Source organism: Phanerochaete carnosa, assembly GCF_000300595.1.
Source record: "Phanerochaete carnosa HHB-10118-sp unplaced genomic scaffold PHACAscaffold_3, whole genome shotgun sequence".
Lineage (NCBI taxonomy): Eukaryota > Fungi > Basidiomycota > Agaricomycetes > Polyporales > Phanerochaetaceae > Phanerochaete > Phanerochaete carnosa.
The window spans coordinates 3,758,424-3,783,262 of record NW_006767630.1 but is presented as its reverse complement, the minus strand read 5'-3'; the positions used below and the strand labels follow the sequence as shown (position 1 = coordinate 3,783,262).

Sequence of the window (24,839 nt, the reverse complement as noted above, 5' to 3'; positions counted from 1 at the left end):
ATATAAGTAACACGGTGGAAAGACTGCAAACACGGAGAGTATACACGGAGAGTTACAGAGGAGAGAAAGCGGTGAAACGAGAACGTGGAAACAGGACAAAAGTGGAGCGCGTGGCATAGCATACAGTGATGGTCGGTAGAGATACAACGCCCAAGAGCGACTTACCTTACGGTACTCCGACGTGGACGGTATGTGGATGTCACAACCTCCTCGCGCCACCAAAAGTGCTTTTGGTTGGGGCAGGCAACCGTGATGCGGGCCTTGGTAGACCGCTCTTTATGGCACCCAGACCAGAATTCGCCACGACGGCGGACGGACCAGTACTCGCCAGAGAGGGCACAGGATGCCTCAAACCCGGTACCACAGGCTTCACCGTCGCCCTGACGCTGCCGCGCCACGCCGTTAGGCCGGTAGGAGCTGGGCGCTGGAGTCGGTTCACGGATGCAGTAAACGTCGGCTTCACACCCGCCGAAGGCCTGGGCGGTGCGAGTGGCTCCGACACGGGCGCACTCTTGGGCACAGGACCAGGCTTTGTGGGAGATGGCGCCCTGGCAGCACCATTCGGCCTTGCAAAAGCAGAAAGTGCGGGAAGAGGGGCCGGTAGAGGTCTTTGGAACCCTCGCGCTGCAGCCTTAGGGGCGCCAGTTATTGAGGAGGTAGTGGAAACACTGGACAACCGACGTGCGGGTGTCTTTGCGACGGTGGTACTGGCAGAACGCGACACGTCAAAGACCGAACTTGAGCTTAATGTGGGAAGGGAGCTCGATATTGAGGACCGGCGGGAGCTAGCAATGGTGGAGGAGCCGGCACTGGAACTTAAAGTGCTGGTGGTGCTGGTGGAGGAGGAGACGCGCTCGTGTTGTGTTGTCCAGGTCTTCTTCGTCAGATGAGGCGTAGGGAGGGGCTTCGTCAATTCGGCTGGCTTATGCTCAGACCTTGGCTCCACTTTTGTCGAGGTAGCAGGAGGCAAGCTGAAGACCGGCGGTCTGGCCGGTGCTTTGGCTGCACTTTCGAGAGTGTGCCCAATAGAGGGCGTAGGCTTCGGTGGGGCTAGGCACAACTGGTCATTATATGCGCGCAGATATGGGGAAACCACGACATACTGAGCTCTTTCACTCTCGGAACCACAACGACAATCTCATCCAAACTCTCTTCGCGTATGGGCTCGCACTTCTGCAGAACCTCAATTCGCTTCTGCTCCTTCGCAAGATCCAGCGTGTCCTCGTCCAAGTTGGCATCCGGCATCTCCATGTGCCGCGCTCCTGTTCCGCTAATGTGTAATCTCTGTTTCGTGAGTTCGAACGTGTCATCGTCCCGGTCGGCGTCGACGATTGTCCAGCTGGAGTTCGACGCGTTCAGGAACGAGATCTTGTCGTTAATGAGGTCAAAGGACATGTCTGCGCTCTGCATGTGCAGGCTGAAAGTCGACTGGAGGTCGACAGAGATGCGCCGCGGGTCGGCCGATGAGGTGAGATTCGAGGTTTGCGTCCGCCGGGTTCCGCAGGGCGGCAAGTCGGTGGATGTGGATGTATGCGCGGTTGGAGAGAGGAGAACGAAGGAGGAGCCACAGCTCGTGTCGGCCCTTGACTCGAGCCTCGCTGGAGTCGACTCTGCGATCACCGCTGGTTCTGGAGAGCAGACCGCGATATTCGGGCATATGAACGCGCTCGACGCGACTGGAGGATCCTGAAAGTCTGTAAGAGTCATCGCAGAGAGATTAATAGAGTTGACAACGTCCGTAAAGGGTGTGCCCGCGGGCGCGCTCGAGACAGGATCGTACACGGACTGGACATCTTCTAGGTCTTCCGGGATAATCGACGGTCGACGTAGAGTTTGGGGTATCTGCTCGAGGTCTATGTCTGCCAGAGGTCTCCTACTCACGCCTGGCGAGTCTGGTACCTCCTCCTCATCCTCCGCGAAACAGTCAAAGCCCTCATCACCAAGCATGTCTTCTTGCCTCGGCGGCACCGGGGTGCGCTCCCCAAAGTCGATGAGCTTCCCCTTCGGATTCTTTGAAATCTTCTGCACGGGTATATCTTTGTATATCCTGCTGAAAAAGACGGTTACCGGTCCCGGCTGTACATCGTTTTCCTTGTCTGAAGCAGGCTCGGGGGAGCTGGTGTTCCGTGGGGGAGTTTCAGGCCTCACAAGCGGGTCGAAAAGGGAAAGAACATTTTCCTGGGGGATGAAGGAATCCATCGTCGAGTGCCTCGAGCACTTCGCGTCGTAAAAACGTAAACGTGGTCAAGAACGTCGGAAACGTCGAGAACAAGCACAAACCAACCTTCGAACGGCGCGCTCGCGCTTCCGGTCACATGATCGCATCAGCTCCTAATAATAACGGCCGTTCTGCTCGCCCTCCGCGAGATTTCAGGCTGAGAATTCGCGCTTTTCAAGTCCTTTGATTTTTGGAAAACCTGGTAAATGCTCTCGATTGACTTTCTGCGTTCTTCTTACGCGGTAACCACAGACATATACGCATCTCTGTGAGATAGCCGTCGATGCGTGCGAAACAACTTGAAGCAGCAGCATGCATGTTATCACATCAACGAGGTACTTATGGCACCTGACATATCCGACATTATATTGGATAAGCACAGTTCGGAATGTTGGCCAATGTAGAGTAGAGACTCATCCCAATGCAGGGAATGCTCCTTTACCTGTTCGCAAGTTCGTAAGCTCCGGCGCGAGCGCACCTTCAGGCCTCAGGTATCGCACCTACTCTCTTCCCTACGCGTGTATGTCTCTCGTGACGACATCGATGTTGAATTAGCGGTACAGGGCTAGTACCTCCACCGTCAGCGAGGATGGCCTCGTTTCCACAAACTTCACCCATTCTGTGCCGTGCTGCTTTCGCCAAAAGTGAAGCGGGCCGGGATACTGGATCTCGTTTCCAAGCCCAAGATGAGTCTGCAGACAAATTTATTTGATGTTTTCTGACGTATTCAGAAAGAGTTGTCTGTCTACGCATCATTGGCCACCATGGCATAGAGCTTCTCTCTGTCTCTTGAGGCGTCTACCAGTGACTTGAAGAAGCCACCAGGATCTTGAAGCAGTTCAGTGGGAGGGCCAAATTCGACCTACACAGAGTATGAGAAGAGGCCGTTCCCGAAAGTACAAAGACTCACAACATGACCAGCGTCCAGAACCATCTAAGGACGTTTGAGTCAGAGCGGATATTGAACGACGAGAGACGGAGACGCACAATCTTGTCTGAGTCCATGATAGTCTGAAGGCGGTGCGCAATGGTAAGCAGCGTAACGTCTTTGGCGACGCCTTTCCTTAACGACTCCTGGATAACAACGTCTGTGTCGTAATCTAATCGTAGATATGAAGCCAGCTCATGTCGAAAGCCAACTAACGCACCGACGGCAGATGTCGCCTCGTCTAGAATAAGCAACTTACTCTGCCGCACCGTTGCGCGAGCGAGTGCGATGATCTGGCGCTGTCCGACAGAAAGGTTGCTTCCGCCACCCGAGAGGACACTGTCCAGCGTTAGATTGCTCTCGTTTGGATCTCCTTGCAGGGACAAGAGTCCGGCCGAACGAAGAGCTTCATTCAGCGTCGCGTCGCCGTGTTGCGAGAATGGATCTAAATTTTCGCGAAGACTGCCGGCCAGAAGTTCGGGCTGGTAAATAATATATGAGGCAGAGATAGAGAGAGGGAGATCGGGCGATAAACATAACTTACCACCTGCGAGATGATAGTGATACTTGTGCGAAGCGCGTCGAGGTTGACCGAGTCGGTAGGTATGCCATCGAAGTAAACTTTACCGTCCGTGGGAATGCAGCGAAGCAGCGCCATAGCCAATGAGCTCTGCAGCTTCTATGAACATACAATATCAAAGGTGCAGAATTATGCCTTGCTAACCTTGCCACTTCCAGTCCGCCCGACTGCGAATGTGGCTTGTTGAGCAGAAGAGAAAGAAGAGAAAGTAGGACATACCTATCCCGACTCGCTCTCCAGACTTGATATCGAACGAGATGTCGTGCAAAACCTTTGGGCCATCCTGAGGATTGACATGAGTGAATATTCTGGGTATCTGATTGCCAAAGTATACCTCGGAGTACCGAGCGGACAAATTCTCTACTCTCAGGGTACCACTTACCGGCCAGAACGCTGGAGGGAGGCCAGAATCAGTAGGCGTAGGTTCCTGCTCGATGGTTAGGTACTGTTGAATTCGTTCCAGACTGAATGGCCATATTCAGTTACAGGACGAGCCGATTGGGGGTATTGATTGAGCGAACCTGTTGCCTATAGGGATTGCTATGGGCACGAGCTCATACAGATTGGACGACCGACGTACCTTCGACCTGGAAGTCGTTCAAGACGCTGATGAAAAAGAGTATCATACTACTGAACCCAACTAAGCAGAGGGTTTCGACGTTAGCACGGTCACAGATAGCGTACCGCGCGTGCCACGCACCCGCCATTGTCAAGGAGAAACCGGTGTCAGACGCATCTCGGCTAGGTCCATACACCATGTACGTGGCGAGGGAAGCCGAAAAGAGGCCCGCTAGCATTTCTCCGCGAATAGATATCCATCTATTCAAGTTTCTATACACCCTTGCCGCGACAGTGAGTCGATCCAGTCTGCGGTAAGACTCTTGTCGAAAGGCCTCTTGAGCGCCATATGCGCGGATAGACACTACAGGGCGAGTGTAAACCACAACGCACATCCAGCGGTTACATAAGCGTTACTCACCAAGGCCGGTAATCGCAGCACCAACATGGCCCATAACAGGCGCCTTGGCATTACTCATTTCCCGCTTGACAGACAGCTGTGATTTCATGTAGACCCTGGACAGTGCGGTGCCTATCAAGACAAGCAGAGCACCTGGTCCAGCGACGGCCGGAGACACTAGACAGATGACGCAGAATTTGAGCATCACGTCGCAAGCAACGTCTGCCACGAAATAGAAACCATCTGCGACCTGGCTATCGACTGGTTACGCGGAGTTAGATCAACGCATTGGCAAAGAGGCGATGAAACTTTACCGGAGGCGATGTCTTGTGTGCAACGAGAAATAATGCGAGAGGATGGAGTGTTGTCAAGCCATCTAGAGGCAACTGGTGAGCAATAGTCGCCGTTGGCACCGCAGGACTGACCTAAGCGTTGCATGGAGTATGGTATCCACCAAGGTCCGGTGGATTATTCGAGAGGCTCGTAGGGTGCCGTACATATATATAGTGTAACCGCATGCCAGAAATATAGCGGAAAATGTGATGACTCCGATGTAGAGAGACAAATAGCTTGAAAAGACGAGTCAACATCAGAGTTCCTCGGAAAAGTGGCAGACTCACTAAGTCACGGAAACTTGGGACGGGTCGTGAATCTCATATTGTCTCGCCCACAAGCCGAGTACCCACGAATCCAAAATGGCTGCCGAGCGGCTAGCCAACATGGCACTGAGAAACACCAGCCAGAATACGACAAGCATCGGGCCTTTGGCAGTGTTCAGAAGTAGCAGCTTCACTATTTCATCGCTAAGTAACTAAAATATATAGGACGCAGTGCGAAGGAGCACTTACTGGCTGACCAGCCGACATGTCCTTCGGCTATCTCCTCGGCTGTAGTCAGCCTGCCCGCAGGCTTTTGCTCCCCCGTGTCGAGTTTGAAATTGTCTGTGTTTTCGTCGGTTCTCTTCATCCAAGACGTCTCTTTAGTGATGTGGGCTGACAGCTTCGCATCCTTCTCGAGCACACTCGAAAGCGTGCCCTGACTCTTGATGCGTCCGTCTGTACCAAGTGAGACAGCGAAATCGGTGATAGGGGCCGCTATCGCGACGTTGTGGGTCTGTAGACCATGGTTATTTCAATACAGACGTGGTGGAAGGTGCGATGTAACTCACAACCAAGATAACAGTACGTCCTCGTACTAGATCTCCTTGGAAGCACCCTTCGATAATTGACTGGGAGGTATGGACGTCTAGTGCCGCGAAGACCTACATACTTGTGTCAGCAATCTATCTCAGAATATTCGGCGAACCCACATCATCCAAAAGCAGAGTCTCTGCTCTTGAATAGATCGCTCGAGCAAGTGTTATGCGGGCCTGGTTAGTGACGTTGAGACTGCATATTTCTCTATCAGCAGCTAGAAAACTTACTTTCTGACCACCGCTGAGATAGCATGTTGACCTCAGCTAAAATAGGATATGTTGCCTGCAACGTACCTGAGAGTTACTCCTCTTTCGCCAACTTCTGTTTGATCCCCCGCATCAAATAGAGACAAGTCTCGCTCCAATGCGCACTGCCGAAGAACTAGATGGATAGAGAATTATGTCTCATAGGTGACGATAGAGCCGCAGCTGCCATACCTTTGTCGTATCGGTCTTGCTCGAGGGGAGACCCGAATAGAATGTTGTTCTGTGGGCAAGCTTACCAATAGAGGTAACACGTATTCGGCCAGTGCTACTCACTCGAATAGTTTCATTCAGGACCCAAGACTCCTGTGCGTGATACGCGACTCCACCTGCCCGGGGAAGGTTGACGTAGGAGTCGGGTCCAATCGGAAGGTAATGCATTTCGCCTACGGGCTAGTTCAGCAGGCTCGAGCTCCAGAAAAGTAGATGGATTTACCAAGCAATGCCATGAGCAGGGATGTTTTTCCACATCCGGTAGGTCCGACAATCAAGTTGATGTGCCCGCGTTTGAACACAAGTTCGTTCTCGATGCACAGCTTGAAGCTGCGCCGTGAAGATCCAGGCATGGCACTTGCTACCTGCTTGGCGTCCCAAACGAAAGAAGCTTCGCGGATACCAACGACGCTAGAGTCGGGAAGGCCTGGGGTGACAGCTTGTTCTTGCGTAGACCTGGCATAGTAATCCAACAGCTCGGTCTGGATGGTGAGACTGATGAGTCGACTCAGTATCAGAAGAACGAAGGTATTAAATACCTCCCGGAGGAAGTCCGTAATCCTGTCCAAACCCACCTTTGCTGAAGAGGCCATTTATTTGATACACAAATGACGATGTACGTGAACAAAAGCACGAACCTTGAATGCACACGGGGATAAACCAGGTACACCCTCTGAAGTGATCTTGTAAGGTTTGAAACACCGCCATAGACGAGAAGACCTTCGAAGCTGCACATATACTTGAGCGACAAGGGTGAAGCTACGAATTACGTGAGCGGCCATACCTGTCAGCTCACCCTTCACAACTAGAGTCTGCGTATAGCGATAAGCTTGCGCAAGTATACGAACAGTTGATAGACGTACATAAGTTGCGAACGTGGCAATCATTGTCACCAAGGGGATAAAATTGCTGAACCTATGTGTCAATCTACGGTGCTGTCGCATGGACGAAACCTACTCACTTGCTGATATTGTTCACAAGCGAAAGAATTCTGAAGTTTTTAAGCGCATGCAACTCTTCCTTCCGCTTCTTGTCTATGCGGTCGCTGATCCGTCTTTCCCATCCGAAGAGCTTCACCGTCCGGATGGCGCTTCCTATGACTAAAGGCCTGATTTTGAGCGCTGTGGACGATTTAGCTGTTGGTGGCGTCCGTACCTTCAGATATAACGCCTACTCGAACATCACTCTGGATACGAGGGCGCTTAATTCGACTTCGGAGTGGAACTATGGGCAATATCATACCTTCGCCATTCTCTTGACTTGAAGCTTGTGAGAATATTTCGATATGATGCCGGGAATACATAACATGACGATGGTGGTGCCTACTCCGACTAGTGCGCTGCTCACATTTGAGCGAGTTAAAGACTACAGAGAACACTAGGCGTACCTCCAACCCAGGACTGTGTACAGGAACACTAGATTTAGAGTAATATGGAGCGGCGTAGACCATGCTACGCGCGGGATTAGGGCTAGCCTCAATATCAAGCATTCATTACGCACCAACCATGATAAAACCCTGCCCACCCTCGAGGTTGTTGATATCTGTCGAGATCATATTATTGATCTTGCCAATCATATGACTATTCTCGCGGCCCATGGCAGCAGCCTTCTCGTTGCTGCTCCTGAACGGGGCTGCCGTGCTGCTTTCTGATGACGAGCCCTGCTCCTCGCCTAACATTGCCTCGTCCCTGGATAGGAATGCCGCATCTGTCGGGGTAGTAGGGCTGCTCTTATTACCTCCTTTCAGATCAGAGGAAGTGACGATATCCGCCTTCGGCCTAATGCGCAGCGCATGTTCGAAGAGGAGTTGCGTGAGCGTATTCTGCATTTGCACTAGTACTCGTAGCTAGAGGAGAATGCAGGTCATATCAGCACGTATGCTCCACGAAAGTGCTGTCCGATTCGCCTGACATACCACAACGAACATGTAACGTCCAGAGATAACACCGGGCGAGACGAGACTTGCGAAATACGCCAATATCCAGAACCATGGACGGGTCCTGGCGTTTTCGCCACCGGTCTCTAAATAACTACACCGAAGTTTGAACTGGGACGCAATAACAATGAGAAACGAGACGCACTGCAAAATCCTGTTTACTGCGATCGGAGTGAGAATACCTGCAGATGCCTGCATCATCATGTTAACGCGCTGCAAAAAAGAACTGGTAGGCGCACGATCGCTTACAAGCAAGCTTAACAAGACCCAGAGTTCGAGATAATCCCATTCTGTATATTATGAGTACATGTCATAGTGGACGAAATAGACGGACTTAACTATATAGCCTCATCAATCCCCAGAAGATATGTCGGCTAGACTGAGGATCCAGAGGATCAAGATACTAGTCCTGCTTCAGCAGGGTCGGAGGCTTACCAAAGCGAGAACCTACAGGAAAGTTTCTTTTTGACATGTACTTCATTAGCTCGTAATCGCACAACGGTGGCAACTGTTCGACACTGAGGTGCGGCGACCGGTACCCATCCCATATGATTGGGTCCAAGAAGGTAAACAGCGTCATAGATAGGATCGAGCACGTCTGTTCCGGATTCGGACTCGGCATTGGATCCTATGCTGACCATCAGCTGTGAGCCATGAACCTGTTTGAAGAAGACGAACCTGCGGATTGTATGGCACGTATTTTCGAGGGGTGGTAAGAGGTACGACAACCGCCGCAATGGTCAATACCGCAAAATTGAGCCAGAAAAGGACGCTCTGCTGATCTGCTGGCGCTAGATAATATGTTGCGAGCGGCCAGACGTCCCGATAGACATATACGGACCATGTCGCCAGCAGGACGAAAGTGGAATGGCCCGACGCAACTGCAGTCCACGACAGAGTCTTGAGAGATAGCAGGCCGAGAATAGCTGTGTACGTCTGGAACATGCTCAGCATCGTCAGAGTCGATGATCATTGGTGAGGAACTCACGTATGCGACGCAGAGGCTGAGCGCAGCCCAGAACGTGTACAATGAGAGCGTTGCGCTGTAGATAGATAGACCTAGTAGGACGAGACAACAGGAAATGCGCAATGCGCTGAGGGCTGCAGCCGCTGGCCCACCAGTGCTCGCGACATAATCTTCCAACGACGACGAGCCACCTCGCCTGTCGTCGTGCGAAACTCCATGGCTGGGAAGATGAAATAGATCACCAAGCTCTTTGCGTGTTCGACGGATGGCGAAATGCGTGGCAGATACGAGTAGAGATAGAGCGGCAACGCAGGCTGGCACGTACAATGACTCGTCGGAGAGCCGCGGGGAAGGCATGGCTCTACCAAGCGGTTACTCTACCAGATATCAGCTCTGAGGTTTATATGCAATCAGGCACTCACAAGTCAAAGACGTTACATGCCATATTCAATGGCCGGGAGCGAAGACTGAGTCACTACCACTCAATGTGGGAAATATCTACGGTACCGCGCTGATAGCGTGCGTGCAGAACGGAACCAAACGTATGAAATGGTACCGGTACAGATGCAAGGTCCGCATTCCTGTATGCTATGTAGACGAGCGGTGTGCTCGTCAGAGTCAGTGCCCACAAGCACCGCCGGCGGCTAACCAACCCAGGTTGATGCCCGCACCAAATATGGATATGTTTTGATGACAAGCGGCAAGCGCCGTTGGGAGAGAACATTAATGTACATAGATGCTGGTTGTCTGCAGCCACGGCGGTCAGTGCCCCTGACATTCACGCCCCCAACAGTGAAGTCGTAGCTGCTATGCCGCCATTTCCCTACATCCCATATTCGAGTCGCAATTCGACGTCACTTGCTGCCAGTGGAAGCTTCGTCTCGCTAGCACGAACTGAACCTATGTCGTTAGCTTTCACACCGCGTCGCTAAACAAGACACACGAAAATACTACATTTAAAATCATGCCAGATACAGCTGCGGTCGAAGTCGCAGCTCTGTGGTAATGTTCTTGGTGAGTTATAAGGCCTGGGCGATCGGCGGGTGGGCGACCGTGAGTCAGTTACTGAGATTGCATCTGAGACCGTACCGGGGGACACTGTGGAATCCAGACGACCCAAAGGAGCATGGTTCGAGTAGTGAGATAACGTGTAGGCTCTAGAGACTCCAGGCACACCACCGTCACCTGTTGTTCTATAGTCCTGTAGAGCTTGGCTAACGCGCTGGCCTGCGATAGAATTGCGCATGGGGCGATGAAGAGGATAGGCTGTCATCATGACTCATTCAGGTTAACAAATCTTTGATAAACCGCTGACAGACCCTGTGCCTTGGCTCAGCTTGCTGTACTCCCCTCAAAAGTGCAAACACACTCGAATTCCAGCGCCTTTGTCGGCTTATTCAACCATAAAACGACATTTTCAGGTCATATACAGAGCTACTCAACCATACAAATACATAACATCAGAGCTATATGACAATTTTGCTAGCTGTTGACATGTCACCGCGGCGCGCCTTCAGTCATGACAAGCGGACCTCAACTAGAGTACATACACAAAGATATCAATAGCATATCGTAGAGATTCCAACAATGGTTTTGAGGGAGTTAAACTTGGGACGGGAAGGACGATATTTCGTCAACCTTCAAGTCGGTGGCGGTCTGGGCGCAGCGTAATCAGAGAGTCGCCTGCTCGAGATGCGTAAGTGCTTACTGAGATCGAGACAGTGATTGCAGTGCTATCAGTCGATCCGCCAGGGCTCTGTAAGCGATAAGTGAGCAGCTACGCCACGATACATGGTATCGCGAAGGCCAGAGGCACGCACTCTTGCTTCATTAGGGTCGGAACGTTTCTCCCTTAGAGTGACGCCGTTCCCGTGCAGTCCGTGCAAGGGGATCACCCTCTTCGCCATGCCCTGCTTCATCCTGGCACGAACAACAATGGATGTCGGGACCAAGAACTGTATGGCGCCATCAGTTTGTTAGCTATGGTACACATGCAGGAGGCACATGAGGCATACACTCAGTTGGGTGATAATAGGCGTCATCATCGCGCCAGCCTCGAACTTCAGGACTTCAAGAACTGTCAAGACCGCTGTGGCACTGGTCAAGATGGCTCCAGACTCGATAACTGCCCAAATAAGCGCAAGGCGACGTTTGTTATTGTTCAAGTCGCCCCAACGAGACGTCCTGAGAATCTTCCACGTGATCAACGTCGTGGCACTAACTTGCACAGTCATCGAGATGCAGAACGGAGCGAGCGGGGCAATAGGAGCATGGGTGGCGGCGAAGATATCTGTAGTGTGGGCCGATTCTGCGATAAAACCGACGTTGGCTAATGAAACGGCTAGGTGGACAGTCAGCCTAGACACCTACGCATCCGACCTGATACACACCTGCCAAGCCAGCGACCAATGCGACCTATCAGAAGGGCAAAAATCAGAATCTCACGAGTATAATTCATAGTGATGTTTACGTAGACGCTTCCGATCCATGGGTTTCGACCCCAGACAACATAACATCGCCAGGCCTAACAAGCGCTTAGTAAGGGGGCTATATTCTCAAGCCAGGTGTCCGCACCATGATTCCGTCCCCTATGATGTACTATGGCACATGTCAGGGCGGAATGGGACTTGAACTGCATTCCAGTGCTTACATTTATAGCCCAGAATGCGAATTCAGCGACGTACGCAGGGCGACCAGGGGGTGTGAAGTATCCGTTTGGCCCTGTAGGATCGTTAACGTGGACAATGAAGCCGCGAACGAGGTCCGCAAGAGAAGATATGTAGCCGGCTATGGAGACGATGACTTGGAGAGTCGCAATGGCTAGCAGAGTACTAGTCAACTGCCGTGTTAGCTGGAACTTTACCGAATGCGCAATAGTAGACGAACGTCTTGTGTATATTGCGGGACTCGTCGGCAAAGAGCCGGATGTAGCATATGTATAGGGCAATGCTGCAGCACCAGCCAGCGTCAGTTCTGAATACGCTCACGATCGGGCCATTTACCTCAGACCTGCGTAGCGACAATGGCGTAGGCATACATTAGAGCTGCAAACAAGGAGATTTTCGCCGTCTACTGACCAAGTAGCGGCCCCGATGCCCAGACACCAACGAGATTGGTTTCCGAGATTGAGATATCGTGCGGTGCCACAGGATCAGGACCCGCCATGCTTGAGCTGTAAGATAGAGAGGCAGCGGCTTGAGCTCTGCCACCAGACTGAGACGGTATTTATGTTAGTGCCGTTACTCCCCAATGCTGGAGCTTTCACCACCATGTACCAGATTGTGGCGTCTCGAATAGTTCCCGAGCGCACCAGGATTACGCATCTTGATCCTCTGAGCCCGCGATACAGTACCTATGGGGTGGAAGTCAAGTGCCAACAGTCACAATATGTGAGGAATGTTCCCAAAGAGATGTACACTCAGTATCATGTATGGTCTGGTATCTGCGGGGGGATGTGCCATGAGAGTAAGTCTGCTCAGGAACTGTCTATGGGGTGTCAATCCTTAAGGGAGCTATGATGCCGTGCAGACTGTCCGCAGCCCAGGTGGCGTGATTGGGCCTCGTTCGTGTGGCTTTTCTCTCCGCAATTGGGACCCTGCATGCAAGTTCAGGCCACAACGCCCCTGCTAAGCTCTGCAGAGACCATACCTTGTGCTCATCTGACGTGGGTTTCACTGCAAAAGCGCACATGGAGCGCAAGTATCTCATGAGGAGGAGGGCTATGCTGGCAAGATCGTTGACCATGAGCAAGTTTTCCTGCGTTTGGCAAGAGTAGAATGTTGGCCGAAGCGCGCTCGATGGCCGAGAGTTGAGCTTGAGTGCAACATGGATCGCAGTAAGTGTCTGACTCCCAGGCCAGGGCACGTATGGATCAGCACTGTGAACATCTTGCGATATTGAGGTCTCCGGCGATCACAGACAAAAAGTGCCACAAGGCCGCAGATTGCGACTTTGCTACCTGTGCTGGCTCTTGACCCGTGGCAATGTCAACTCCACTACGACATTACCTTGTGGTCTGGTGACCTTTTCGAAGCGTTCGAATTTGGCGTAGGAGGTCCCATCGGTTTAAACGCCGGGCACATTTGAGCGGCTCAAAGGCGGTCGGCGCAGCTGCTGAGACCCTCTCTTGAAAGGGCCTTATAGTGCACGATATCGAGGCCAGACACGACAGCGTGGTATGGGATCTAACCGTATCCCTTGCGCTTTACAGTCTAATTGAGTACCTGAAAGTCTAGCGGCCGCTGCGATCCCAAGGACATCCTGAGACTTGCACTGGGGCTAGCTGTACGTCTGCGGTAGTAACGATATGATCTCAATGTTAGATGTACGAAACCCACTTGATTACTATGAGAAAATGCAGGCGATACCTGACAGATTGAATGCGCATGAAGAGCGCCGTTCACATTGAGCCATATTGAAAAGCTGCCTGACCACTGTTGAACAATCACCTGCAGATGAGGCAGTCTCAGAAGTGAGAGAACTGTGTGGCGTTATGCTGATTTTGTTTCTTATCAGGACTATTCATCCCACCATCTCTTGCCCTCTCCCAGGCTCGACCTCATCTTCTTCGACTCGACTGACGGACAAGCGACGAGCGAAGAAGAATTTCCTTTCATGTCGCTGTAGACTCAGGTTACTGTTCGGCATCTTATCTTCTTGAGTTTATCGTCCCTTGTGGGTTTCCTCTCGGGCTCAAGCCAAGAGTGTAGCGGCGGTCTCCCGCTACAGAGCCGACGGGTGAACTGACAGCAAGTAAGATTTCACGACCGGACGAAAAGGTAGCTTCCTTACAATACCCATGCTCGCCTCAATTAGCTATGCAAGGTTTTACTTCAAACTCCAGGACTGCAATGCTTCGATACGTCATCACATTACTCGTGTGGTTAGGGTTAGATTCCTACGGCGCTTATACGATGACCCTGCGCTCTCCTCAACTCACAGATGCTACTCTCACTTGAGCTTCGAGCTTGCTGCGACTGTAGCTTCTCTTCAGTCCACGGCGATCGAGGTACCTTCCTCTCTGCAAGCGGACTTATGACTTTTGTCCTCATCATGCCACCTTCATGCTGCTAAAAAGAAAAAGAGAAACAGACGCGCAGCATTCTAACACAGCACTAGTCGTTCTCTGTTCTAATACAGCACTATTGCATTACGCGGGCATATACTTGCAAGGCCTGGGTCCTGCGCTACTGGGAAATCGGTACATGCAGCGACAGGGCCAGAAGGTTCTGGGAAAAAAGGACGTGCTGGTGTGCGCGGAGTCACTGGGAATATTCGGTGGATCTCTAATTCCAGGTCCGCTCTCTAACTCCTATCCGCGTCTTCTAACTAACGGAGGCAGGCTCTGGTGGGGGTGTAGTTTGTGCAACTATTAGATGGGAAAAGTAGACACTACTGGATCTGTAGAGCGAAGACAGGAACGATCCTGCGAGTCCCAAAAGTATACGGGTGCTGGAAGGGCTCGGCTTCGCGTCTTACCCGCACAATAGGTAGCACCCTCTGGAAAGACCTACTCGTGCTCTCACGTACGCCATAATCGTATCCCTATTGGTAGACGTACATCATTGCATCATTTCCGTCTTAGGTCTCAAGAGCCTCATACTGGGTTTGGCTATGTGTATACAGGAAGCCCTGGATCGTCACACGGTCGACTTTCACGCTAGCCGTCTAGGTCTTCTTTACACTGGCACAGCGTTTATACCTAGCTGATAACATTCTGAGAGCTTTTTCATTCGCCCCTGCGGTGCGAAGGCTGACTGCCGCCATTCATTACGAAATGTTCACTTCTTCATCTATCATATGTACCGCCACTGACCTCACGCCCTCGGAATTTGTTCCAGCATTCCTCCCCTATGAACAGCATTTGCCACGTCATCAGAATGTTCCTGGATCAGTATCTACTCGTATCAATCACTTCGGCTGGCTGTGTCCTCCTTAAGCTCAGAACGCTGAAATAAACCCGCCCTCCTCGAGAATAGGCTCGTGGCTAGTCTTCTCGGTAGCTGGTAGGACGCGTAGCGGGGTGTACTATGGGCGGCTGGTACACTGGAATGGCCACCGAGTTTATTATGGCTAGGGTGACTGGTATCGGACCTACTCGAAGAAATTGCGCGGCACACGACGCTCTGCCAGTGGCGAATTTTCCTGCGTGTTTGGGGGAGATGGGTGTGGGGAATTCAAAGAGCGGCTGTTTGCATCTAAGCTGAGTACAATCTATCATCTTCGCTGGTAGCTCTCACGAATGAAATGGTTAGTGCGCGAAATGATTTCCTAAGCGAGCGAGGTCCGCAGAAAACTGTCAAGCCTCGAGCTTAATGTGACAGCCGAGAATGTGACGGCGAGTCGGATCTCCAGAAAGAGTACGGCTCATATATTTCTCCATCACTTAGATTTTGTTTTTCAACAGGATGACAAAACAATGTAGAGCCTGAGGATGTGCAGACGCTAATGGCTGTGAGAGGAATTATCCCTATACCGCATTTGCTGACCGATGCTTTGTGCATCACTGCGCGGGCACCGACCGCTGTGCTTCAGCTTACTGTATCACGAGAAGCAGATGCATACTGCTCTCTTAACCTGCCGGCTTTCAAGACGTGGGCAAATTCCCAAGTCCTCCACGTATCCGGGTATAGTGCCGTCTTCTCATCAGTGCCTTCAAACCTGATGCTCTCAAGTGGTGGCTGCGCAAAGTTCAGGACGCAGTGCTCCTCATTTTCAGGTACCCTTTCGTAGTAGCAGGAAGGTACAGCTCCAGAATCCCGTGCGCACCAAACGGAGCACTGGATCCTCATAGTGGTAGGCGCTACGATGTCGCTTCTTGGATCTGGTGCCTGAGGTCCGAACACACACTTACCGGTTGTACGCCTACGGGCACCCTGCTAGACTCCAATCTGCAACGTTTCCATTCCCAAGCTCATCATATTCGCCTTGTGCCGCAGATGGCCCGTGGGGCTACTGTGGACCGTTCTGCTCTCTTTCGGCGCACCGCAGTTGTAAAACTCTAACTATTCCAAGTTTCCTCTCTTTAAAGCGTGATAGTTGGTTCAGATACAAACCAGGGCAAAAAACTCGGGTACAAACCGCCCAAAGAGGCCCAAGATCGGACATTTTGTGGGATATGTAGGGATCTCACTGACATCAAGTCTTGGGCATTGAGGCAGCTCACTTATAGTCGACAGGAGACGGCCAGTGCCCCCTTGCCCCTCTCTTTCCTCTCTTGTTTCTTCAACGTTAGCCAAAATAGGTTCTAAACTCTCCCTGCCCTTGCCCCGTTCCAAGGTTGGCTCTAAGCCCGGCACGGCATCGGAAACAATGAGCAATTGGTACGCAGATAACGTTATGACGCGCGCGGCATAGCTGACGTCCTCCATGGCTAGTGCTGCTGCCAATGGAGCTGTAGATGCTCTTTCAGAGCTGAAGGCTCTCTCCAAGATTATTCAAGACTCTATCAGTTCCATCGAAGCTTCTCTGGCATCCAAGAATACGGAGTTCCCTTCGCCTTACACCTCGATATCCGTTGAGTCGGAGGCAGCGCGCATGCAGCCTGAGGTCGACAGAGCATGTGCACTGATTATTTCCGCCGCCTACCAACTCATCAATTCCGTCCGTTCGCCGAGGCTCACCCTCATAGTTGTGGGGACGCTGGTATGCTCGGGCATGTTGAGTGGACCAGCACCCTCCGACTTATCTGTACGCAGTACACTCTGTCCGCCGCGCTGGGCGTGGCTGCCGCGGCAAACGTGGCCGAAGTTTTGAGGGAAGCCGGCCCCAATGTCTGTCGTGACCTCACGTTACGCTCGAGCTATGAGCTCATCGTATCTTGTTGCAGGGTGCCCATGTCATTGAGATCGCTCGGGCAAGTAACATTGATCCGTCGAAGCTTGGTATGTCACTACCCTTCCTCTAAATACGCGCCTAACCTCTACCTTAGCTCGTGTCCTTCGCTTGCTCGCCACCAATCACATTTTCGTTGAGGTCGTGCCTGATGTGTTTGCGCACAACCGCATTTCTTCCTGCCTGGACACAGGAAAGTCTGTCAAAGCTATCCTTGACAGGTGCGTTCTTTGCGTACTGCTGATGACTTTGTTAATGCGACGATGTGTCCAGCCCCGAGACCAAGCATGTTGACACTGTCGGCTCCGTCGCAGGCGTGGGGCATGTGTGAGCTAATCATCAAATAATCAGTATCTTTGGTGGAATTAACGACGTTTGCAGCACGGACGAGGCTATGAAATCAGGAGGGTATCTGCAGGAGGCACTTTTCGACCAAAAATTCGCCAGATCACAGGAACCAAACGAGACCGCCCTGAATATTGCCTTTGACACCAAGCTCCCCGTTTGGGAATGGTACGAGCAGAAGGGCAACGAGCATCGTCGCCAGCGCTTTGGTATTGCCATGGAGGGCACAAAACAAGCAGTTCCACCTAACGCAATCCTGGAGGGTACGTGCCTTGCTTGCCGCGTTCTGAGTGTGAATTGAACTATGCAATCAGGCTTCGACTGGAAGGATCTCAACGAAGATGCGGTTGTCGTGGACGTTGGCGGCGGAATTGGCAGCCAATCGATGACACTGGCCCAGAACCACTCACATCTGCGCTTCGTCGTTCAGGATCGCGACCCGGTCGTCAAGGATGCCGTTCAGGCATGTTTTGTTTACGCGTATGCTCATCAGTCAATTCATCACTTCCTTAGTTCTGGGATGGCCAATTACCCGGTGCTTTAAAATCTGGGAAGGTTACCTTGCAAGGCGGGTGGCTTACATGTGGCGATGATCGTCTAGCTTATTATTATTAATGCAGCACACGATTTCTTCGCCCCTCAACCGGTCAGGAATGCCTCAGTCTTCCTGCTACGCAACATAATGCATGATTGGTCCGACAAGTACTGTCTCCACATTCTACGACATCTCCGTGATGCGGCCGCGCCAAACACTCGCCTCTTGGTCGTCGACAGCCTCATTTTGTACGCATGCGAGGATGACGATAGTGTGAAAGGCATCCCTGGTGCCGAACGTTCTGTTCCGCCCAAGCCTCTGTTACCGAACATGGGACATGTCGCAACCGTCCCGTATCACGGAGACATTCAGGTATATCCTCTGCCTTCACGTCAGGAATATTGCGGTGGGCTGACACAATAAACAGATGATGGAGCTTCTTAACGGGAAAGAGCGCACGCTGAAGCAAATGAAGGAGCTAATGGAGCGGACAGGCTGGAATGTCGTACAAGTTCACCAGTCTCTCGCTTTCAGTGCGGCCAAGGTCATTGGTGTTCCAGCGTAGAGCTGTACGGGCATCTCGCTTAAATTATATGCTATGAGCGGGCCTCAATTTCTGTATGCGCCGCCTGTCATGTAAATACGTCCTTCCGATCGATCGCACACTTAATACACGCCGTGGGCGCGCGCTTATAAAGTATCTCTGGCTAGCGCGTAAGATAGTGCGCAGTGGCACCTTCAAGAGTGTGTTTGCAGCGGCTGAGGAAAAGAATATTAAGTGTACTCTGTATTCGTTGCAGACGGAGCTTAGTTTGAATTATGAGATCGCGGCTCTTTTATAGCCACCAACTTCAGGCGATAAGAAATGGAGACATTTTATAGTTGCTCCCGCCTTGATTATCTGGACTCAGAGCTCAAATGAACGCGAGGTTTGTGGGCTTCCTAGCATAGCTTGTCGCCGGCCTGATCATTCACAATTTGCAGAATGCGTTGGAAGAGCTCAAAGCTCTGTCCAATATCATTCAGGACCCCATCGGCTCGAAGCTTCTCTACAGGCACAGAGCATCAAATTTCCTTCACCTTCAATCTTACCATTGACGCTCCAAAGCTGACGAACCTTCGTGTTATTCAGCGAATCCCAGAAAGTGCGATTTTCGCGCAATGGAAACCTGCATACATATAAGCAGATATTTACGAGGGATTTCAGGCAGTCTCCTGCGGGTGCACAACGAGCTTCGCAGCGCTAATGCCCCTCTTGAGCCTCTCTAAACCTTCAGAGATACCCGCAAGCCCACCAGGCAGCACCTCGATGTTGTTGGGCTGCATGAAAGCGTAAACACAGAACGCCCGCCCAAGGTTCAAATCCAAAACTCACCTTGATTGCGCCACTCTCGAGCAGGCCCGTCAGGTTAGCGTACAGAATTTTGCTAACTTCACGCTGATCAGGCGTGTGAACCCAGGCATGCACATTCGAAATCTCTTTTTCGGACGTGATTTTATCCTTGCCGACTGCCCCCGTAAGAACGATGATAAGCTTGCCGCCCGGTGCGAGGACGTCATACGCAGCGTTCTGCGTCTCTAACTCCGAAATGGCGTCGTATGCGACCTTGACAGGCTTGCTCGTGATCGCCTTGACTGCCGCAGGCAGCGCGGACAGCGGCGCGGCGCGGTCAATGACATGCGTCACACCGAGCGACTTGAGGTACGCCTCGTTGCGAAGCGAGCCTATAGTGATGATAGGCGAGAAGCCAGAGAGCTTCGCAAATTGAATCGCTGCGTATAATATCAGCACCTCATACAGTAGGTGTTGTGGGAGAGAGCGTACCCTGCTGACCGACAGCAGAAGAGCCGCCAATGATGAGGATAGGCTCGTCAGCGTACTTGCCGCGGCCGCCCTCCTCCCAAGGAGCAGTGAGCGCAATGCCACCCGCCTCCTTGGGGTTGTAGAAACCGAGAGCAGCGGTCGCTGCTGCGGCTGGGACCGAAGAAGCCTGGTCCAAGGTCAGGTTCTGCGGGATCTGATGAAGATGGTCAGACGGGCAAGGCATACATATTTGAGGAACGCACTCTGGCGACGAGCTCTGCTGGCATGACGCTATACTGCTGGAATGTGGCGTAGCGATTGCCATAGTCTCCCTGGAAAAGTCTACTGGCCATCAGTGCCTCATAATAATTCGATGTGCCTTATACTTACATCCTGTCACCGACGGAGATGTCGGTCACTCCAGCACCAACCTTCTTAACAATTCCCGCCGCGTCACAACCGAGGATAGCAGGGTACTCGGTGATGAAGATTCCATACGTCTGGACCTTCCACTCGGCGGGATTAAGCGCAGTCGCGTGGATCTCAACGAGGACCTCGTTGGGGCCTGGTTCTTGGATATCCCTCTCCTTGATCGCGAATTGGCCTTTAGCTTGGAGGAGATAAAGAGCCTTCTGGGAAGACATATCAAGGATATTTTAGGTGAAGAGTAGAAGTGGTGGTGCTGAGGCAAGCCAAACGTGCCCATATATATGCGAAGTGTCGAACTACGATGCTCGCAGGTCTCTACGAAGAAGCATCAGGAATGTACATATCTTGGTAACACTATGTGCACCGCAAGAATCGCTGCGTTGCAGTGCCATGTCGTCCTCGCGGCAGCATGCGTAAGATGATTGGTAAGGCTAGCTGCAACCTCGCACTACGCTAACCGTGACGTGATTGGAACATACCGTGTCAGATGCACTTCCATCTCGCATTATCCCGGGGAGCAAAGTGCTATCGCCTTGAACGCCAAACTCACAGCCGAAGAACACGGATAATATTCCTACTCTTCTTGTGAGAAGGTTGAGCCTGGCGCTCCGGTAGTGGAAGTGTCAGAGCGTTGATGATGATATCTGCACACTACGCTTACCCTCACGGCCCGCCTCGGGCCTCGGTAGATGACACTACTACAGCTGCTGACATGAACCAACGCCATCTCAATTGCGTGAAAAGCCTCGGTGCACCCGTTTACAAACTCGCTCAGACACTAGAAATTCGTTCGCGTATTCAATGGCAGTGGGAGAAGACAACCTGGAGCTGCAATCAGTCAATATCAAGCGCTTCAATTCGCACCAACGCCATTATTGATAGCAAAATTGGGCTCTGGAGGCAGCGTACGCACCTTATCTGTGCTAGGAAACTCCCCTCGCCATGTGGGAACGGCTGCTCCTCGCAAACGCTTACCTCGCTAGTCTTTCAGAGCGCACTTGTCTTCCCACCTCGCTGGTTACTGGGCCGAACCATCTAGTGCCTGCAGTGAGCTGAGTGTTGAGCAGCTGCTCGTCGTTGGCAGCGCTTTGCATCCTGTGACACCACTGCCTGGCGTAGCGAAAAATTTATATCCTCATGTAGTATTGCTCGGCGATTTCTTTCGCTTACAGATCATTTTCTCATTCGACGAAAGCTCTCCATGTTCTGCTAGCCGTGATGCTGTGCACGAGCCATGGCGTTCATCTGCTTCAATCAGAATGCGAGTAAGAAATCGTCCAAGGCCATCGTTGTATGGTCGCGCCAACACAAGAGGTGCAGTTCACGTCTATCAAGTACGTTACTAGTCCACAAGTCGTATCAAAAATAAGTCGGAGCCAGCTCAGCCATCGGACAGTTCGTGTTTACCGTGATGCAGTTGAAGTTCACAATAATATACAGTACTTCCTGTACCATTGCAGGGAGATCAAACAGTCTCCTGCGGATGGACAACGAGCTTCAGGGCACTAACACCCTTCTTGAGCCTCTCCACACCTTCGGGGATACCCGCAAGCCCGCCAGACAGCACTTCAATGTTGTTCGGCTATGTAACTCGTGAGCACGGATTCGTTGTCAATGTCTCAACGCAAAAGCTCACTTTGATTGCACCGCTCTCAAGCAGACCTGTCAAGTTAGCATACAGGTTCCTGCCAATCTCATGTTTCCCCGGTGCATGCGGGGAGCCAGCAACAGGCGAGATCTCCTTCTCAGGCGTGATTTTGACCTTGTCAACAGCCCCTGGGAGGACAATCACGAGCCTGCCGCCGGGTGCGAGGACGTCGTACGCGGCGTTCTGCGTCTCTGACTCTGAAATAGCGTCGTATGCGACCTTGATAGGATTGCTCGTGATCTCCTTGACTACCGCGGGTAGGGTAGACAGCGGCGTGCTGCGGTCAATGACATGCGTCGCACCGAGCGACTTAAGGTATGCCTCGTTGTGCAGCGAGCCTGTCGTGATAATGGGTGAGAAGCCGGAGAGCTTCGCGAACTGGATTGCTGCGTATGATATCAGCACCCCACTCCGCAGACAGCGTGAGAGAGAGCGTACCCTGCTGACCGACAGCAGAAGAGCCGCCGATGATGAGGATAGGCTCTCCGGTGTACTTGCCGCGGCCACCCTCCTCCCAGGGCGCGGTGAGAGCGATGCCATCTGCCTCGTTGTGAGAGTAGAGACCTAGAGAAGCGGTAGCGACCGCTGCTGGGATCGCAGAAGCCTGGTCCAAAGTCAGGTTCGATGGGACCTGTAGAGATCGTCAGATAAGCAAGGCGCGCAGAAATGGATAACGTACCTTGGCGACAAGCTCGGCGGGTGCAACAGTATACTGTTGGAACGTGGAATAGCGTGTATTGAATTTTCCTTGGAAGAGCCTATGGACCGTGGGCACTTTATGATAGCTTGAACGCAATATGCCTTGTACTCACACCTTGTCGCCGACGGAGACGTCGGTCACTCCGGCGCCGAGTTTCTTCACAATTCCCGCCGCGTCGACACCGAGGACAATGGGGTACTCGGTGATGAAGAGTCCGAAGGCCTGGATCTTCCACTCAATGGGGTTGAGTGCAGTCGCGTGAATTTCGACGAGAACCTCGCCAGAGCTCGGCTCTTGGATGTCCCTTTCCCTGACCGCGAATTGTCCCTTGGCCTGGAGGAGATATAGAGCCTTCTGAGTAGACATGCTGTGGATGATTTAGGTGAAGATGCAGAAGTGGTGTTGCCGGTGTAGGCCAAATGTGCCCATATATATACACGAACAGACAGGACTGCGGTGTTTGCAATATGCTGCTACCTGGCATGAATAAGCCGTGCGCATATCTCGCCGACCCTCTGCGCGCCGCGAGACATTGCGGTACCTCATTGACCCCAACGTGTAAGCTGATTGATAAGGCAAATCGTCGCAAACCCAGGCCACGTCAATGTGATTTGAAAACGCTGCGCAACTCACATCTTTCAATATCCTGATGAGAACAAACACTGGGTGGTAAGCGCGCTTTTTCTGGCGTAAAATTGGCCAAAAACTGATTGAACAAGACCCCAACTTTCTCCGGTTTTCACCTAAGAAAACCGAAGGCAAAACTCAGTTTTCCGCTAGTTTTACTGTGTTTTAGACCATTTTTGGCTGGTTTCGCACCAGTTTCTCCTCAGTTTGCATCGGCGTAGAATCGAGGAATAACTGGACCTTGTTTAGCCGCTTTTGCCTGAGTCCCCTCACAAGTTTGAACCAAGCTTTGAAATTTGAACTCTGGCCAGCTCCGCATCAATAATGATATTTTCACACGCTGCCCGCGATGGGCGGCTTTCGTAATGTTGCTGACAAGTGCTGTACAAGCGAGTAATGTCGCCGGAAAACGTGGCACATTAGATATACGAGCGTGTTCAAACGTCTCGTCGCCGAAGCTGTTGAATACTTGTGGCAGCTGTCGGTATAGCGGCGTGACGCTGAACTCAGACCAACATCACCTGGACCAGAGGAGATGCCGACCCTGCAATCTAGTGTACTATGCAGAAAGCCAGTCGGAGAGCGCGATTAGATGTTTCGGACATACATGTGCGAACGAACAAGCATGTCCTGTTGCAATGCTTCCGAGGATATGCTCCCTCTAGAGGTAAGCGGCGTCCTCGTTGAGCATGGCTCCTTGAAACTAGACTGCGTGTCCAAGCAACCAAGTCCCTAAGTTGTGCGCGTTCTTCAATCTGTGCTGAAAGAAACATCACGCCTGACTTACGAGCATCATTGTGCCTGGAAAGTACATTACTACTAGTTCCCAAGTCGCACTGGTGTGGCTATTCAATCCCTACGATCAATATCTCGGCTAGGCATCTTTGATTGGCTCCTGCCGCTAAATATCAATAAGAGCCAAGGAAAGTCCGTCTAATATACAGCAGCTCCTTGTGCCATGCTAGGGGGTTTAGGCAGTCTCCTGCGGGTGTACAACGAGCTTCACAGCGCTGACACCCTTCTTGAGCTTCTCTAAACCTTCAGAGATACCCGCAAGCCCACCAGGCAGCACCTCGATGTTGTTGGGCTGCGCGAAGCCGTAAGCACAGGTCGTCATTCAAGGTTCAAATAAAAAACCTGCCTTAATCGCGCCACTCTCGAGCAGGCCCGTCAGGTTAGCGTACAGAATTTTGCTAACTTCACGTTGAACAGGCATGTGTACCGCGGCATGTACATTCGAAATCTCTTTTTCGGACGTGATTTTATCCTTGTCGACTGCTCTGTCAAGAACAATTACGAGCTTGCCACCGGGTGCGAGGACGTCGTACGCAGCGTTTTGCGTCTCTGACTCTGAAACGGCGTCGTACGCGATTTTGACGGGCTTGCTCGTGATCGCCTTGACTGCCGCGGGAAGAGCAGATAGCGGTGCGGTGCGGTCAATGACATGCGTCACACCGAGCGACTTGAGGTACGCCTCATTATGCAGCGAGCCTGTCGTGATGATAAGCGAGAAGCCGGACAGCTTCGCGAATTGAATTGCTGCGCATATAATCAGCACCTCCTACCGTGAATGTCACGAGAGCGGGCATACCCTGCTGACCGACAGCAGAAGAGCCGCCAATTATGAGGATAGGCTCGTCAGCGTATTTGCCGCGGCCA

General features: G+C 52.0%; 8 protein-coding genes across 8 annotated transcripts; 2 read left to right on the top strand and 6 right to left on the bottom strand.

The window, feature by feature from the left end:
- Window positions 1-199: 199 nt before the first annotated feature.
- PHACADRAFT_27086 (uncharacterized protein) lies at window positions 200-2,199 on the bottom strand (the record flags this gene model as incomplete). The annotated part of the gene is made up of 2 exons (XM_007392676.1): window positions 200-1,050; window positions 1,104-2,199. 2 exons carry the CDS (start codon window positions 2,197-2,199, stop codon window positions 200-202), a joined length of 1,947 nt encoding a protein of 648 aa, XP_007392738.1.
- A 764-nt stretch (window positions 2,200-2,963) lies between these two features.
- On the bottom strand, window positions 2,964-9,237 carry PHACADRAFT_90147 (uncharacterized protein; the record flags this gene model as incomplete). The annotated part of the gene is made up of 37 exons (XM_007393874.1): window positions 2,964-3,080; window positions 3,129-3,152; window positions 3,206-3,318; window positions 3,367-3,628; window positions 3,691-3,816; window positions 3,871-3,893; window positions 3,946-4,009; window positions 4,061-4,190; window positions 4,303-4,366; window positions 4,427-4,648; window positions 4,706-4,945; window positions 4,999-5,060; window positions 5,110-5,253; window positions 5,305-5,476; window positions 5,533-5,797; window positions 5,853-5,945; window positions 5,994-6,053; window positions 6,108-6,120; window positions 6,174-6,261; window positions 6,318-6,366; window positions 6,420-6,529; window positions 6,580-6,838; window positions 6,896-6,936; window positions 6,995-7,084; window positions 7,141-7,168; window positions 7,220-7,265; window positions 7,318-7,456; window positions 7,512-7,542; window positions 7,599-7,695; window positions 7,744-7,807; window positions 7,857-8,202; window positions 8,272-8,386; window positions 8,438-8,518; window positions 8,542-8,548; window positions 8,632-8,695; window positions 8,744-8,920; window positions 8,971-9,237. The coding sequence occupies 37 exons, from the start codon at window positions 9,235-9,237 to the stop codon at window positions 2,964-2,966; spliced, it is 4,293 nt and encodes a 1,430-aa protein (XP_007393936.1).
- A 1,358-nt stretch (window positions 9,238-10,595) lies between these two features.
- PHACADRAFT_207437 (uncharacterized protein) lies at window positions 10,596-12,673 on the bottom strand. The gene is made up of 11 exons (XM_007393873.1): window positions 12,337-12,673; window positions 12,262-12,268; window positions 12,146-12,208; window positions 11,910-12,090; window positions 11,834-11,857; window positions 11,730-11,783; window positions 11,650-11,674; window positions 11,275-11,600; window positions 11,080-11,214; window positions 10,968-11,015; window positions 10,596-10,915 (listed from the first exon to the last, which is right to left on the bottom strand). The coding sequence occupies exons 1-11, from the start codon at window positions 12,422-12,424 to the stop codon at window positions 10,862-10,864; spliced, it is 1,005 nt and encodes a 334-aa protein (XP_007393935.1). The 5' UTR covers window positions 12,425-12,673; the 3' UTR covers window positions 10,596-10,861.
- A 1,522-nt stretch (window positions 12,674-14,195) lies between these two features.
- Window positions 14,196-14,886, top strand: PHACADRAFT_253098 (uncharacterized protein). Its single transcript, XM_007393872.1, has one exon. It carries the CDS (start codon window positions 14,323-14,325, stop codon window positions 14,632-14,634), a length of 312 nt encoding a protein of 103 aa, XP_007393934.1. The 5' UTR covers window positions 14,196-14,322; the 3' UTR covers window positions 14,635-14,886.
- A 1,623-nt stretch (window positions 14,887-16,509) lies between these two features.
- Window positions 16,510-18,561, top strand: PHACADRAFT_253095 (uncharacterized protein). The gene is made up of 11 exons (XM_007393871.1): window positions 16,510-16,581; window positions 16,636-16,903; window positions 16,957-17,031; window positions 17,088-17,142; window positions 17,190-17,313; window positions 17,366-17,419; window positions 17,474-17,700; window positions 17,752-17,900; window positions 17,951-18,005; window positions 18,058-18,344; window positions 18,400-18,561. The coding sequence occupies exons 1-11, from the start codon at window positions 16,571-16,573 to the stop codon at window positions 18,535-18,537; spliced, it is 1,443 nt and encodes a 480-aa protein (XP_007393933.1). The 5' UTR covers window positions 16,510-16,570; the 3' UTR covers window positions 18,538-18,561.
- A 570-nt stretch (window positions 18,562-19,131) lies between these two features.
- On the bottom strand, window positions 19,132-20,607 carry PHACADRAFT_207436 (uncharacterized protein). The gene is made up of 5 exons (XM_007393870.1): window positions 20,167-20,607; window positions 20,040-20,118; window positions 19,798-19,990; window positions 19,348-19,745; window positions 19,132-19,292 (listed from the first exon to the last, which is right to left on the bottom strand). The coding sequence occupies exons 1-5, from the start codon at window positions 20,418-20,420 to the stop codon at window positions 19,176-19,178; spliced, it is 1,041 nt and encodes a 346-aa protein (XP_007393932.1). The 5' UTR covers window positions 20,421-20,607; the 3' UTR covers window positions 19,132-19,175.
- Window positions 20,608-21,509: 902 nt separating this feature from the next.
- PHACADRAFT_207435 (uncharacterized protein) lies at window positions 21,510-23,173 on the bottom strand. Its single transcript, XM_007393869.1, has 5 exons — window positions 22,666-23,173; window positions 22,533-22,611; window positions 22,292-22,484; window positions 21,842-22,239; window positions 21,510-21,787 (listed from the first exon to the last, which is right to left on the bottom strand). The coding sequence occupies exons 1-5, from the start codon at window positions 22,917-22,919 to the stop codon at window positions 21,671-21,673; spliced, it is 1,041 nt and encodes a 346-aa protein (XP_007393931.1). The 5' UTR covers window positions 22,920-23,173; the 3' UTR covers window positions 21,510-21,670.
- A 977-nt stretch (window positions 23,174-24,150) lies between these two features.
- On the bottom strand, window positions 24,151-24,814 carry PHACADRAFT_193755 (uncharacterized protein; the record flags this gene model as incomplete). Its single annotated transcript, XM_007393868.1, has 3 exons — window positions 24,151-24,267; window positions 24,415-24,719; window positions 24,772-24,814. Coding segments are annotated over 3 exons (465 nt in total), but the record flags the coding sequence as incomplete, so codon positions are not given.
- Window positions 24,815-24,839: the final 25 nt, after the last annotated feature.

Bases quoted from the DNA above. Each gene is read 5' to 3' on its own strand.
- PHACADRAFT_207437 (XM_007393873.1), bottom strand. From the start codon at position 12,424: ATGGCGGGTCCTGATCCTGTGGCACCGCACGATATCTCAATCTCGGAA. The intron at 11,675-11,729 runs GTAAACATCACT...CCCTTCTGATAG, and splicing joins CATGGATCGGAAGCGTCTAC to GTCGCATTGGTCGCTGGCTT. The intron at 11,215-11,274 runs GTATGCCTCATG...GGCGCCATACAG, and splicing joins CTATTATCACCCAACTGAGT to TTCTTGGTCCCGACATCCAT.
- PHACADRAFT_253098 (XM_007393872.1), top strand. From the start codon at position 14,323: ATGCTGCTAAAAAGAAAAAGAGAAACAGACGCGCAGCATTCTAACACA.
- PHACADRAFT_253095 (XM_007393871.1), top strand. The intron at 17,032-17,087 runs GTCTGTCGTGAC...ATCTTGTTGCAG, and splicing joins TGAGGGAAGCCGGCCCCAAT to GGTGCCCATGTCATTGAGAT. The intron at 17,143-17,189 runs GTATGTCACTAC...CCTCTACCTTAG, and splicing joins CATTGATCCGTCGAAGCTTG to CTCGTGTCCTTCGCTTGCTC.
- PHACADRAFT_207436 (XM_007393870.1), bottom strand. From the start codon at position 20,420: ATGTCTTCCCAGAAGGCTCTTTATCTCCTCCAAGCTAAAGGCCAATTC. The intron at 19,991-20,039 runs GTGCGTTCCTCA...CATCTTCATCAG, and splicing joins CAGCAGAGCTCGTCGCCAGA to ATCCCGCAGAACCTGACCTT. The intron at 19,746-19,797 runs GTACGCTCTCTC...TATTATACGCAG, and splicing joins TTCTGCTGTCGGTCAGCAGG to CGATTCAATTTGCGAAGCTC.
- PHACADRAFT_207435 (XM_007393869.1), bottom strand. From the start codon at position 22,919: ATGTCTACTCAGAAGGCTCTATATCTCCTCCAGGCCAAGGGACAATTC. The intron at 22,612-22,665 runs GTGAGTACAAGG...CACGGTCCATAG, and splicing joins GTCTCCGTCGGCGACAAGGT to GCTCTTCCAAGGAAAATTCA. The intron at 22,240-22,291 runs GTACGCTCTCTC...TATCATACGCAG, and splicing joins TTCTGCTGTCGGTCAGCAGG to CAATCCAGTTCGCGAAGCTC.